This window comes from Magallana gigas, chromosome 3 (genome assembly GCF_963853765.1).
Source record: "Magallana gigas chromosome 3, xbMagGiga1.1, whole genome shotgun sequence".
NCBI lineage: Eukaryota > Metazoa > Mollusca > Bivalvia > Ostreida > Ostreidae > Magallana > Magallana gigas.
This window is the reverse complement of record NC_088855.1, coordinates 18,491,562-18,504,449: the sequence shown is the minus strand read 5'-3', so window position 1 is coordinate 18,504,449 and position 12,888 is coordinate 18,491,562. Positions and strand designations below refer to the sequence as shown.

Genomic DNA, 12,888 nt, shown 5'->3' with positions numbered 1-12,888 from the left:
CTTGCAACTCTTCGAAAGGCCAAAAAATAAAAAAAATGTTTTTCTTTGATATCACAATATTGTTTTTTGAAATTATTAGCCTTGATTGGGTTGCAAATGGAGATAAGTTAAGAGTGGATCCCGATGCTAAATCAGTTAAAAGAAAGTACAAAATCTCTTAATTGCCTGGCACCTGGTCTAGACATTCCAAAATCATATAAATAGATGCGTTATGTATGATTTGTGGATATTTATGAGGAGTTCATGTTGTATTTATAAGCCAAGGATCTAAATTTATTTCCGACATCAATCGTTGAAAGGGAGTGATATTAAAAGACAATGATCTGATTTATTTGAATTGCAACCACGTGATAATCGTAGGGGGACTGTGACGTAGGAGTTATGTAAGAAAAAAATAAAAAGTTTTTTATTATTTTTTTTTATAATTATAAGAAATGCAAAACGCAATATGAGCTTTTGATTTCCGGATTGTGCTGCTTTGCTGAATCAATGAATTATCTAACCCACACTTTCCCATATTGTAACAATTACTTTGATTCCCATGTGATAATGTTCAGAAACTCGACACAAATGGTATACTTCCAGTCAAACAAAAAAGCAAGTTACATTAAATAATGTGTAAATCGCAAAGTCTACACGCATCTGAGTTTCATCACAGGGATGTGGTTTTCCCCCAGCCAAGAAATTGGCCTTGACTCAGTGCAGCGTTTGACCTTTGACCTGGGTTCATACATAAACTAATAACTGCATGGCCTGATTTAAGGCAGATTGTACCCAGTTTTGGGGATCTGAACAGATGCATACATCTGTTCTTTGTGCGTTTTCTTTTAATAATGATAAATGCTTAAGGTGTACGAAAGTCGTATGATAACGTTTTAAGTGCCAAGGTCAAATATTGGTGATAACGTTTACAGTAAAGATACGTAATTCTCTCTCGATCCACCTTCCACTTTGTACCAAACAGTTGGTAACGGTTAATGAGCTGTACAGTTCAAGAAATAATTGACAGGGAATAGAGTTTTTACGTCCACCTATTTTTGCACCCCGTTCCACCCCTCCCCCTCCTCCCCCTCCATCGCCTTTTTTTTTTAATCGTCGGTTTCAAGAGTGTTTATGAATGTTAATGCACCGATTCATACTTTTTTCATTCACATTAATTCGCATTAGTTATGCCAGCATCCCCCACTTAATGCAATTTATTCAAAGTTGTAATATAGAGTTAATAGAAATGTATTAGAAATGCTTGTCTTTCAATTTTAAAGTTACATGTACTTGTTTTCAATGAAAAAGTTGGCTCCGTATCTGTGGCTATTAAAAGGTAGGTTTCTTTTGGAATCGTAAGTACATGTAAATTTTCAAACTGATTTCTGAAAGACACTGAAATTACTTTAATCATAATATTTTTAATCATATTTTTTTATCATAATTAAAGTGGACAGAATATTTTATTGAACACATGGAATGGGCATTGTAATGCACTGATACATGCATCATTGAATCCCTTCGTCCTTCGTTTCCATCATATTACATGTATTGCATTATCATATAAGTATTCTATTTTATTTACATGCAAGGTAATAAGAGCGCACCTGTATCAGTCCAATGTGTGACTGTGTTGTGTATTTGGCATAGAGCGAACTTCGTGATTATGAGGCGGAAAGGGGCATAATTGCAAGCAATTTTTACCATAATGTTGCTAGAACTTATTCAGTTAAATCACAAGTTCTTCAGTCAAAAAAAAAAAATAAATAAAAAATTTAATTTTGACTGCATTTTTTGGCCAACTGCGAAAGATGCGCATCCGTGTATACATATAACCACAAACGCATTCCCCAAGTTAAACAGTTTGACCGTCGTAGTAAAGTCGTCACTGGATGTGTTACAGGAGAATTTCACGATTTTCGCCATTCTTTGGCCGCATTGCAGCCTTACTGTGTATCAACACGTCGTAGTGTTTTGTAAACCAGGCTGAATATAGAGCAGGCGTGTGCGCTTTGCAATGGAGGGACCTGACATACGAAGTCGGCATTTACAAAGACTGCTGCCAAAATCTGGAGCTCTGGGCAGGTTCACAGTGTTAATTCTGAGGTAAAGTTCACATTGTAGAACAATAGCGCCTGGGAGTAGACAGCTGAGCGCAGATAGAGATAGGACCATCCCGCTTGTACAAGAAGTATATCCAAGACCATGTAAATCATATGTGTATTTCATAACACGTGACAACTGAACATCATTTATATAGCTAGGTGCATGGGATTTGAGAAATGATCGTTCCTTTATAATAAAAGGTCGCTGCGTTTGTTAAGGGGTAGAATATTGAACCATTAATCAAAGTTTTACATTTTTTTTGAAAATATGTTCCGTACGTTTAATTGGTGAAATGTCAAATACCATAAAAGGCATTTTTGCTTTTGACAATGCAACATCACTTTACAATGTTAAATCTAAGCTCATTGACGGAAACTATGGGAATTAAAGCAAAACTCTACGATTTTTAAAGGGATGAAAAAGAAGATAGTGTAGTGAAAACATGCAGTTGTTTACAGATAGGTGCCTAAGCCATATCGAAAGTGTAAATCAAAATATGGCATGAATTCGTCATAAAAAACCGAGAAAACTTCAGCAAGTTTCATTTATTGATTAATTTACCCACGGTTAATGATGTCGTGTGAAATACTAGCGGTTGTATTATGAATTTATTGTATTGTAAAAACTTATAAATGATAAAATTCGAGAGAAAAAGGGGTATGCTTTTGAAAAATATGCTTAACATTAATGCTTACGCATACGCAGTTAGCATCCGATACTTGGATTCAAATGTATGCAAAACGAGAAATTCCCGTTAGTTAGAGGGAGATATATTACCTTTATATTACCTAATCATATAACTGAAACTATTAAACTGAGAAATATGCAATCGTAATATTTCGTATGCAACAAAGAAAGTGGACATAATTGAGGTAGTTACCACCTCAAAGGGCCCCGCTTAAATAATAGACAAGAGGATGAAAAGCATTTCAGAGGATTTGGCTTTGACTTCATTTGGCTTTGAACTTAAATTCAAGGCCATTACCCCTTACTTAAAGGTATTCTTTTTTGTTTAATATGATCAATGGTTCAAAATAGAGCCAATGGGAAATTATGGTCTAAAATGGATTTTCAAAGGGGTCTGTTATGACCTTCACATTTAACATTGACAACTTTGAAACTTGGTTTAAGGTCACTGCAAGTCCTGTACCTAAAGGCTGTTTATATAAAATAAAAATGATGGCGAAGGGGAGAGTATATATGCTCTGAAAAAAGGATTTTTTGCGTGATCTGATATGACTTTGACCTAGAACCTTCATATAAGCTCACAGCACACCCTTTGACTTATGGCACTCTGTGGGTGAAGTATGAGCCAGAATAGACCATGGGGAGGGGGATATATGATGCGGACAAGGATTTTTCACATTATTCTACTATGACCTTATAAAGTTGAAACGTAGAAACTTGGTTCAATGTCACTGCATATCCCTTTACCCAAAGGCACTCTGTGGGTGAAGTTTGAGTCCATTGGGCCAAAGGGAGAGAAGATGTGCTGGAGACAAGTGATAGCGGGGTCCTAAATATTTGACATCTGTCACTTTTCTAATTCATTATGTGAAAATGCATACAAGATCATTTTATCGGTCAGTCCAGTAAAGTTACAAAAAATGATGAACCAGTACATATCATCACATTTGGTCGTATCATGTAGCAACTTATTGGTTTTAGCCAATTTTACTGAATCTATCTAATTAGACACAACTTACTGATGTTATGGTTGAATGCAAGCAATTAGATGCTCATAAGAAATATACAGGAGAATACTCTCTGGAAAGTTTTTTGACGTGTAGAATTGTCCTTTTTTTTAATGGCACAGAAAGGAGATTTTCAAGAAGTTAATATTTTTAAAATTAAAATAAAATACTGTGCAATGTACAATATACTAGTAGTAATGAATAAAAACACAATATTGATTGCGATAAATAAATATTCATTTAATCACTAAAACTTTTTACAACAGAAAATCACCAGACTCCTACAGAGACCAACAGATAAGTCTTTCGGTCATCAGAACTACATTCCCTCTACTTCAACAGTATATATTGTGTTTCTGGAAGACCTGAAGAGAAAGAACTTCAAATCAATATGGTACAAGAAAAAGGAATATATCTTTAAAAAAATATATGAATTACTGAAGAAGGCCTAGACCAAGTACTCTTCTTTATTCAAAGGAATTAAATTTTTTCTTATTAATAAACATTAAAATCAACCTGCAGACAAGAGGGTTTGGGGTTTGTTTATTGTTTTTATTTTGTTTATTGTTTGCTTTTTTTTTGCATAGTATTATTCTGCATTGGAATCAAGAAAAATATTTGTGTGAATCTGAATTAAAAAATATGTAACTTTATTTCCTCATCAATGTGCCATCATGACTTTAGATTATAATAAACATAAATGCAATTAAGATTTGGAGCAAACTGATGAATGCTATTGCTGGCCTCATGTAAGCTTCTGTATTTTTTTTTGGGGGGGGGGGGGGGCAGAGATTTTTAGACATTTTAATATACTGACCTGAGATTTATACAACTTGACAACACACAGAGGGGTGACTCTTTGTCTGTGATGGCGGCAGATATCTGGCACCTGGTAATGATGTGTGCTGGTATCATTGCCAGAGGAGTCAATTGTCAACTCTTCTATATCCACCTACAGCGTTAACAGAGATGGGGGGAGAAGTGATATTAGAAATCATCAATGTGGGTAAAACTAAAGATTTGAAAAACTTTGTAAAAACACTGAAAATACAGATGCTATGGATTTAACATAATTATACAGAAATAACATATCAAGTAGGTTATAATTGATATACACTAACACTGTATTACAGCTATTATAGCAAATCTGGGGATAAGGAAACTAGGGACGGGTCATAGTAAACTATGGTTCTTTCAGTAACATTTGACTAAAGTTATAAGAGACAGGCTGTAAACCTTCTGTTAACCAACTTTTATTCGCGACGACTTTATTTCGCGATTTACTTCCTAATAACTGGTTTGTGACAACTACCCGTTAATGTTCACGACCAAGCATTCTCTAGACCTGTCTTGTTATACATTGTAACAAACATGTGACATGGACTGGTTTGCAGTAAGAAATATTCGTGATGACGGTACTGTCGCGAAGCTCGCGAAAATTTCTCGCACGCAAATAAAAGTTGGTTTACAGTTAGTCTAAAAACCACCCCTGCCAAAAAACAAAATTCTATTGCTGTAAAAGGTGGAAACTAGGACTAGTCTACTCTTAGTACACAATCTAAAAAGCTGATCAATGATTTTTAAATATATTCTAGGGATATATTCATATTTTGGAAATTATCAATAATGAACCTATGCATAGTGTTGAAATGATGGAATAACAATGTATAATAGTACAATGTGGTTAAAATGCTGAAAAAACACTACATAGAGTCCAATACAATGTATCGTTAAAATAATAACAATAAGAGTACAGTATTGTATGTTGTACTTTACCTGCTTCTCTTCATCTGAGAACTGGTCGATGTCAGACACAGACATTCCTTCATCACTCAGATCTTCCAGAGACACAACAGGTAGGTTTTTTTCTGACAAAAAAAAGCAAATTAAAATTGTAGCAGCAAGTTGTTCAAGTGGCCCATCAGCCACCTCACTCACTGAGCAACAATGTTAGAATCTGACCTAAGCTTGAATAGATATAGATATCAATTACAACAGCATTTCACTTTTTTTAAATATTACTTTTTAAAAAATGATCACCAAATAACAAAGTCATCATATTCTGCAGAAGAAATATTTTCTATGATATTCAATGTATACCGGTAAATATGGACCATATTGTAATCCCTTTATCATTCACATCCAAAGCCTGAAAATTAAGCTTGTTTGCAAAGAAGCCTTGGGGACATGAATTTTAGCTTTTTAAAAAAAAAAATATCAAAATAAATTGGTGTACACAGTGACTGATTCAATATTGATTTAAGAATTGGTCTGTCAACAATTCTTATCAGAAAGTTTTGTTTATAAACTACCAGTATATAAAACCTTTGAATCCCCCATAATAGTAACTTTGTGACCAATATTGGTTAAAGTATAAAATTATTATTCTAAATTTTTGCTTTGCTACAAGATTTCTTTCATGATAATACAAAAACATTGCCTCCATATTACTAGTACTGAAAAGAACATATCTCTACTAATTTCTGAACCAAATTCTGTCACTTTCTCATCCACAAAGATTTAACTGGAATACCCATCTAGTTACTTTTTAAGAGCCCAAGTAAGAAAATATAACTTCTCACCTTCCCTAAATACTCCAAGTACATTTCTTGTGTCACTGTAAAATGCAAACACCAGGTATCAAAATAGTATGTACCAGGTATATGGTGGGGTGGAATCACAAAGCAAAATTATTTATGTCAAGAAAGATTATTCATGTCAAGAAAGATTATTCATGTCAAGAAAAATTATTCATGTCAAGAAAGATAATTCATGTCAAGAAAGATCTTAATACAATATTTATTGAAACTATCTTAAAATAAATATTCAAAATGAACTTTTGATTGCATAAGGTGTTAAAAAAGGGAACTGGTGAACACCATACAGTTACATTTAAAGTTTACCTAGTCCCAGATCTGTCTCTCCGTTCCACTGAACAATCATACTCCAAAGGTGATGGGGTGACCCCACAGTTCAAAGAGTCCTCATACAACACTGTCCCACTTGAGGAGTATCCCTCATTAGACTTTAGAGGCAACTCTCCATCTTCATGTAATTTCTTTTTCGATTTCTTATGATTTGTCTCTTTGCTAGAATTTGAAGGTGAGGCGGTTGAATCTGGTGATTTCTGAGATTTGGCAATTGTGACATAATCATTTCCAAAAACATCATTTCCTAATGATGAACTACACAAAGATTGATTAGAGCTTCTATGGTTAGTGTCACTCTCTTGTGACAAAATCCTGGCAGAATTCTTCTGCTCTTGTCTGTAACAATGATTGTTTTGATTTTTGGATGGGTAATTTACACTTGTATGTACATCTTTCTCCTCACAATCACATCTAATTCTGAAAATTAAAAACAAAACAAAAGAGGGATGAATTCATTAATCACATACACTGTAGAAACCTTAAGATTATTTGCTAAATGACAAAGTAACTCTCCTCCCCAACACATATTTACACACACAAAACAAAAAAGAATTAAGAAAATGCAAAATAACCAACAATAAATTTCAACTAACTCTTTATTTCTAATACTTTGGAACTTGTCTAATTGGGATTGTCATATACAGTTTACAGTATTAATTAAGTCCAAATTACACAAGTCCATCTGTATATATGTACATGTAGATCACTTTCATGACAAAAACTTTATTTGCACTTAATTCAAATGTAACAACTTGTCCCCAATTTTTTTTTCATGAATCAATGAACACATCAACATGTATACTCTAATCAGCAGTTCAGTGATAATCATGTTTAGAAAATTGATTTAAAAAATATATCACAGCATGAAAATGTGAAAATAAGATTTCAAAAAATAAAAGTGATATACATTGTACCCTTAGGGAAATAAGCAAAACATGGGGTAAAACATTGTTGGAAACCCATGGTCAGTCTCGTTTCTGAAGTAAAAAGAAGTGAGACTGATCATAGGTTTCTGACGATGGATTTAAAAAGAAAACACAGAAAGCAAAAACATGTCATAAAAAAGCAAAAATGAAAACACGTCGAAGCAGATACAAGTAAGCCGAGTCACCTCCTTGGTGATAGAGATAATGTATCAGGAACCTGAATCCTGTCCTGTGTATTCACAGGGTCCACCATGGTCAACATTTCCAGAAGGTCATCAGAGGTCAAACTGGTCTTGCCATGAATCATGTCCAGTAAAATCTGAATGTCGGGAGAATTTTGGAACTCGCTCAGAAAGCCTGGATTTTCCATTATCTTAAAACAAAGAATTAGAAACAAATAATTATCTTTTCTTAATCAAAGAGGCTGAACCTTAGTTAGAACAATTTTTAGGCGACAAAGATTTCTGGTACATGTACCGAGGGAATTAATTTTATTAATAAAAAAGTTCATTTAAAAAAAAATTGAATCTTCAATACTGAATAAAATGAATCTACATGTCAAAAATTACTTACCTTACTTAACATGGGCTTTGGAAATTTACTTTGAATTCTGTCAACAAACCAAGTGCACATTTTCTTCAGTGCCTCATGGAACTCATTTCCATATTCGTCTGAAAATTCCTCACGGAAATATGCTTCTGCTTGTTTACAGTTTGCCAACAAAGGGAGGTAAAACTTCCGAAAATTGTTGTGAACCATGTGAAGACGGGACAATTCTAGTGGACACTGTAAAAATACAATAAATCCCATTTTAAAGGTTCAAAATAAAATTACTCTGGGATGATTTAAATGACATTTTATGTAACCATAAACATGTTTGTTTGAATTTTGCAGAGAGGGTGAATTATTACTTTGTTATAGCCAAAAATTAAGTAAATATATATACATGTATGTTAATATTCCTTTCATATCATAATTATTCATGGCCCTAACATGACGTTAGGGCATACAATGCACATGTAGCTCAATTAATATTCAAGTATTTTTCATAAAATTCTCTATCTTTCTGTTTGCTATATATTAATAATTTAAGGAAGCTGAATGTGAAATAGATTACTTGGTAATCATCAGATCTATACCTTAAAATTTTAAACATGATTTCTTTAGCCATATATTATTATCTACATGTAGTAAAGAAAAACTTCTCATATTTTAGAGTTAACATTTTGATATTTTCCTATATTTTATACATCGTCTCAAGCCAAGGTTTTGTGTCCATTCCATTTCCACAAACCTGGGTTTGTGGAAATAGTTTGTGTCCATTCCATTTCCACAAACCTGGGTTTGTGGAAATAGAATGGACACAAAACCTGTGGCTTGAGAAGATGGTATTTTATACAAAGCTCTCCTTTGAAAGGAGATTAATACAGTCTAAAAATGGCCATGACCATCAGGCCCTATTAAGTTTTGCTACATATTCAACACTTCAGTAATAGACAGTAAACTTACCACTCCTGGATAATCTGGCTTACTGCGAGGAAAATACTTCATAAGCATTGCTAGACAGTCCTTTTCTTTGTTCTTCAACATTTGCAGTAAAATCTATGATAAATCAAATCAACAAAATTCTATTATTTATTAAAAATCCCCAATTACATGGTTTTGTACCAAGAAAATATTAACTTACCCCTGTTATGGAATGTTTTTCATTCTTCATTCACAACGGAAAAATAAAGCAATTAAATGAGATTTCCTATCAATATGATCCATTTCAGTTAACCTCTTTCTTCTCTTTTATAAATTGGCTTTACTATTGGTAAATTTCAGAATTACTTTGGATTGAATAGTCATTAAGAAATACACTGAATCAGTCACATGCAAAATTGATTGACACAGAAAAATATGTTAATATCTGTAAACCTACCAGCATTTTAAGGCCCACCACCAGTTTTGAATAAAGTTTGAACACAACAGCTTCAGGACAAGACACATAAATGAAGTCCAACAGTTCTACAGCTAGTTCTAGCTTGGTTGGATCTGACAATGCTGTATCAATGATGTCATGTACTGTACTGCAAGCCAGCTGGACGTCTGGTAATTCAAGGGCAGATAACCTGGCATTGTACCTGGAAAGTGCTGCTGTTGAAAATAATATAAAAAATAAATTGTGGATTGTTGCTTTCTGATTAAATTTAACTTTAAAATCATAATTACTTAAGTAACGGTAACAGTTACTTATAGTTCATTATCATGCATCAATTAATTTTGGATGTTCACATGAAGTTTAAAACAAAGATATTTAAAGATTTTTTTTTCCAATTGAAATGCATGATGATTTAAGCAAATTACACAGCAGTTATTAATAAATCCTTTACAGTTTAATAGAAATCTAACAAGCCCAAAATTACCCAGTTTTTAAGTCAGTTCTATTACACTGCATACTGTAAAAGCAATTGTGTGAAGAAATATCACACTGTTTTTTAGGAGAAACTTTTTCTGACTTCCATTGAAAAAAAAGAAAACTGTTTTAAATTTTACAGTTATTGCCATAAGTAGCAAAGTCTTTCTAAAGGTGCAGAAATGTTGTGGATACACATTGTCTCAGACCATTGTCAGTCAGCTAAACCATGCGCTATCAATTCATAGACTGCACCACCGGTTACAGTTATCTCTCTGCTTTACTTGTATTGGTCAGTATCTAAAATTGCTATATTTTCTCACCTTTCTTAACCTCCAATTAGGAGATGATCATTTGATCAATAGTTTGCAAATTGCAATGATGAATCAAAATTAATGATAAATCACATGAAGAAGAATATGATATGTTTTAAAGGGAGCATACCTTTGTGCAACATTGGTACAAAGCATAAAGTCATAGGCTTCATTTTCGAAAGCTTTATTCTTAATATTCATTTTCAAAGCTTCATTTTAAACAATTTAAAGTCTCACCTTACCAACAAACATGTACATGTGACATTTGTACTCTAATATATATGTCAATTGTCAACAAAATTTGTCTTCATACATCTCACAATCCCAAAGTCAAAGCAGAATCAATGTTCATCATAAATAAGAAATAAATAGTTTTTTTGGCGAATTCTAGTAATAAATACATGTAGACCGTATTCATTTAAATTAAAGGCATGCATGCACATATCTTTCTCTTAACACGTACATTTTCCAATAAATTACATGGATATTTCCTAACATTGCTAAGTGCACAAATTTGTTTTAAAATTCTATTTATATTATATAATATTCATTCTGATATATCAATTGTTTATGTATAGTTCATATCCCTTTCGTCCATTTTAAACAATACATTATGATAAGCAAATATTTGGAAAAAATGTCTAATAACTTTTCATATTGCACATGCTTTTACCACAATCTCTTTTTAATAATATACAACACAGTTGCAGTGAAGAAGACTAGAGCCAGGAATATCAGAAACTTGTCTGTCAATTGTCTGCGGTTGTACTTGGACAACAGTTTCTGGGAAGTTCCTATATGAGCTCCCATATTCTTGAATTCCTCCATTGTACCAGTGACTGTGTTTGAACTTCTTAATAATGTTGATTTTGTGTTTTCACTATGACTCACTTGCTCTGTTAATTTCTTGTTAATGCTGACCAAACTCTCAGTAATGGCTGAAGCTTGCTTGGCTAAACCATCTTTATTTCTTGCCCGTTGCCGCATGCCTGAATTTCTAGATGTGAGCAACTTTTCCGTATTTGCTTTCTCCATCGCAAATTTTGCTTTTAAGTTGGACTGCCTGAGTGACGTCACAATGTTAGACAGCCTATCTTTATGATTATCAACATCTCTCATAATAACTTGTCTGTCCTCTTCTAAGTCTGCTTCAATTCCAAAAACCTCCAACTCTTCAATTTTCTTCTGCAGTTTTCCAATTTTGAGCCTGGCATCTTTATTTAAATCTTCCAAAATGTCCTCTGTCAGAGCACATTCACGAATGTCTTGGATGAGAGCTTTAATTTCTAAGTCAAGTTTCACTATATCTTGAAGACATGAGCGTACTTCTGTATCTTCTGCAGCCATTTTTTATTTACATCAATGTTCGAACCAACAAAAATGCAGTAACAGCTGATAATAATAACTTGAATAGATGAAGTTAGGTTAGAGTTAAACAAGTGATACAGTACCCTCAGTAACTGTATTTAGGCGGTTCTTCACTGAATATTCTAAAACCCAGTCGTCTATTGCTTGTTTCACGTCTGCCATGTCATCTAATTTTTCTGTAAATATTCAAAACGATAACACGTTAAATTTTCATACAATATGGCCACATCACTTAAAATAGAGGGGAATAAACATCTAAAGAATGTTTTGAGGGACTACCTACTTATCATATAAACGTAAATAAAAGCCCAGTCGCATATTTACCTTCAGTGATTAAACTAAAACCGAGTTCCAAAGTGTCTCTCCACGCAGACAAGTTGGGATGAACTAATCACCCGAAAATGCGTTAATGTGTTAATCTATAGTGCAATGGAGCGATTTGCTTTACAATTAAAGGTTAGATTCAGTGAAATATGTGATTAAAAACAGAAATGAAATTATATCCATTGTTAGTTCACCATGTTAACATGATTAGTTAATTAAATCTGACAGTACTTTTCAAATAATCATAATTTGGTTAGTGTATCCCGAGCCCGATGTTTTTGTCTGGGTTCGTCAGTTTACCGAAAATGACCTAGAAGTAGACTAATTTTCGGGCCTTTCAGCCAAGCAAGAAATGTTTTCGGGCTCTGTCGCAAAGGTCAGAGAAGGTTCAATTTTCCACTGAGAAACATGAAAGAAAAAAGAACTTCAAAGCAGGGACATTAATATTATCATTATGTCTCTGTTCAAAGGAAACAACATTTTCAATGACAGGTCTATTTAAAACTAACCAAGAATACAAAATGGACCAAAGGAAATATAAAAAAAAAAAAGGACCGGCAGAGGACCACAGGACTTATAAATGAACAAAGACTACCAAAAAGATCCAACAGGACACGTACGGGACTAAACCAGAACGACGACTTTAAAACTGAGACCCAAGGGACCATGAATGATACAAAGTATAACTTGAAAGCGTTGCCCCTCAAACGAAGCACCCATAATTATGGTGTTATTAAAATAAATTTTTAATATAATAAATAAGTTATTCTGTAACTATATACATGTAAATTCACCTTCGAATATTCATTGACGCCATCTAAAGTATATTAAAGAAGAGGACTTGAA

The 12,888-nt window shown here is 33.3% G+C and overlaps 1 protein-coding gene across 2 annotated transcripts; it reads right to left on the bottom strand.

The window, feature by feature from the left end:
- Window positions 1-4,052: 4,052 nt before the first annotated feature.
- Window positions 4,053-12,184, bottom strand: LOC105320871 (uncharacterized). Of its 2 annotated transcripts, none has more exons than XM_034462078.2 (11): window positions 12,043-12,184; window positions 11,802-11,894; window positions 9,563-9,774; window positions 9,148-9,240; window positions 8,212-8,424; window positions 7,824-8,011; window positions 6,686-7,129; window positions 6,365-6,399; window positions 5,559-5,650; window positions 4,600-4,734; window positions 4,053-4,147 (listed from the first exon to the last, which is right to left on the bottom strand). In XM_034462078.2, exons 2-11 carry the CDS (start codon window positions 11,878-11,880, stop codon window positions 4,118-4,120), a joined length of 1,521 nt encoding a protein of 506 aa, XP_034317969.2. In that variant the 5' UTR covers window positions 11,881-11,894; window positions 12,043-12,184; the 3' UTR covers window positions 4,053-4,117. The 2 variants fall into 2 exon arrangements, with proteins under 2 accessions (XP_034317969.2, XP_011417301.3); XM_011418999.4 differs by having other exon boundaries at window positions 9,563-9,777; window positions 12,043-12,183.
- Between the last annotated feature and the right edge of the window lie 704 nt (window positions 12,185-12,888).

Excerpts from the sequence above, each read along its gene's own strand:
- LOC105320871 (XM_011418999.4), bottom strand. The coding sequence starts at position 11,880 with ATGGCAGACGTGAAACAAGCAATAGACGACTGGGTTTTAGAATATTCA. Across the intron at positions 7,130-7,823 it reads TTATCTCTATCACCAAGGAG|AATTAGATGTGATTGTGAGG; the intron begins GTGACTCGGCTT and ends TTTAATTTTCAG. Across the intron at positions 4,148-4,599 it reads TCAAGTTGTATAAATCTCAG|GTCTTCCAGAAACACAATAT; the intron begins GTCAGTATATTA and ends CTTTCTCTTCAG.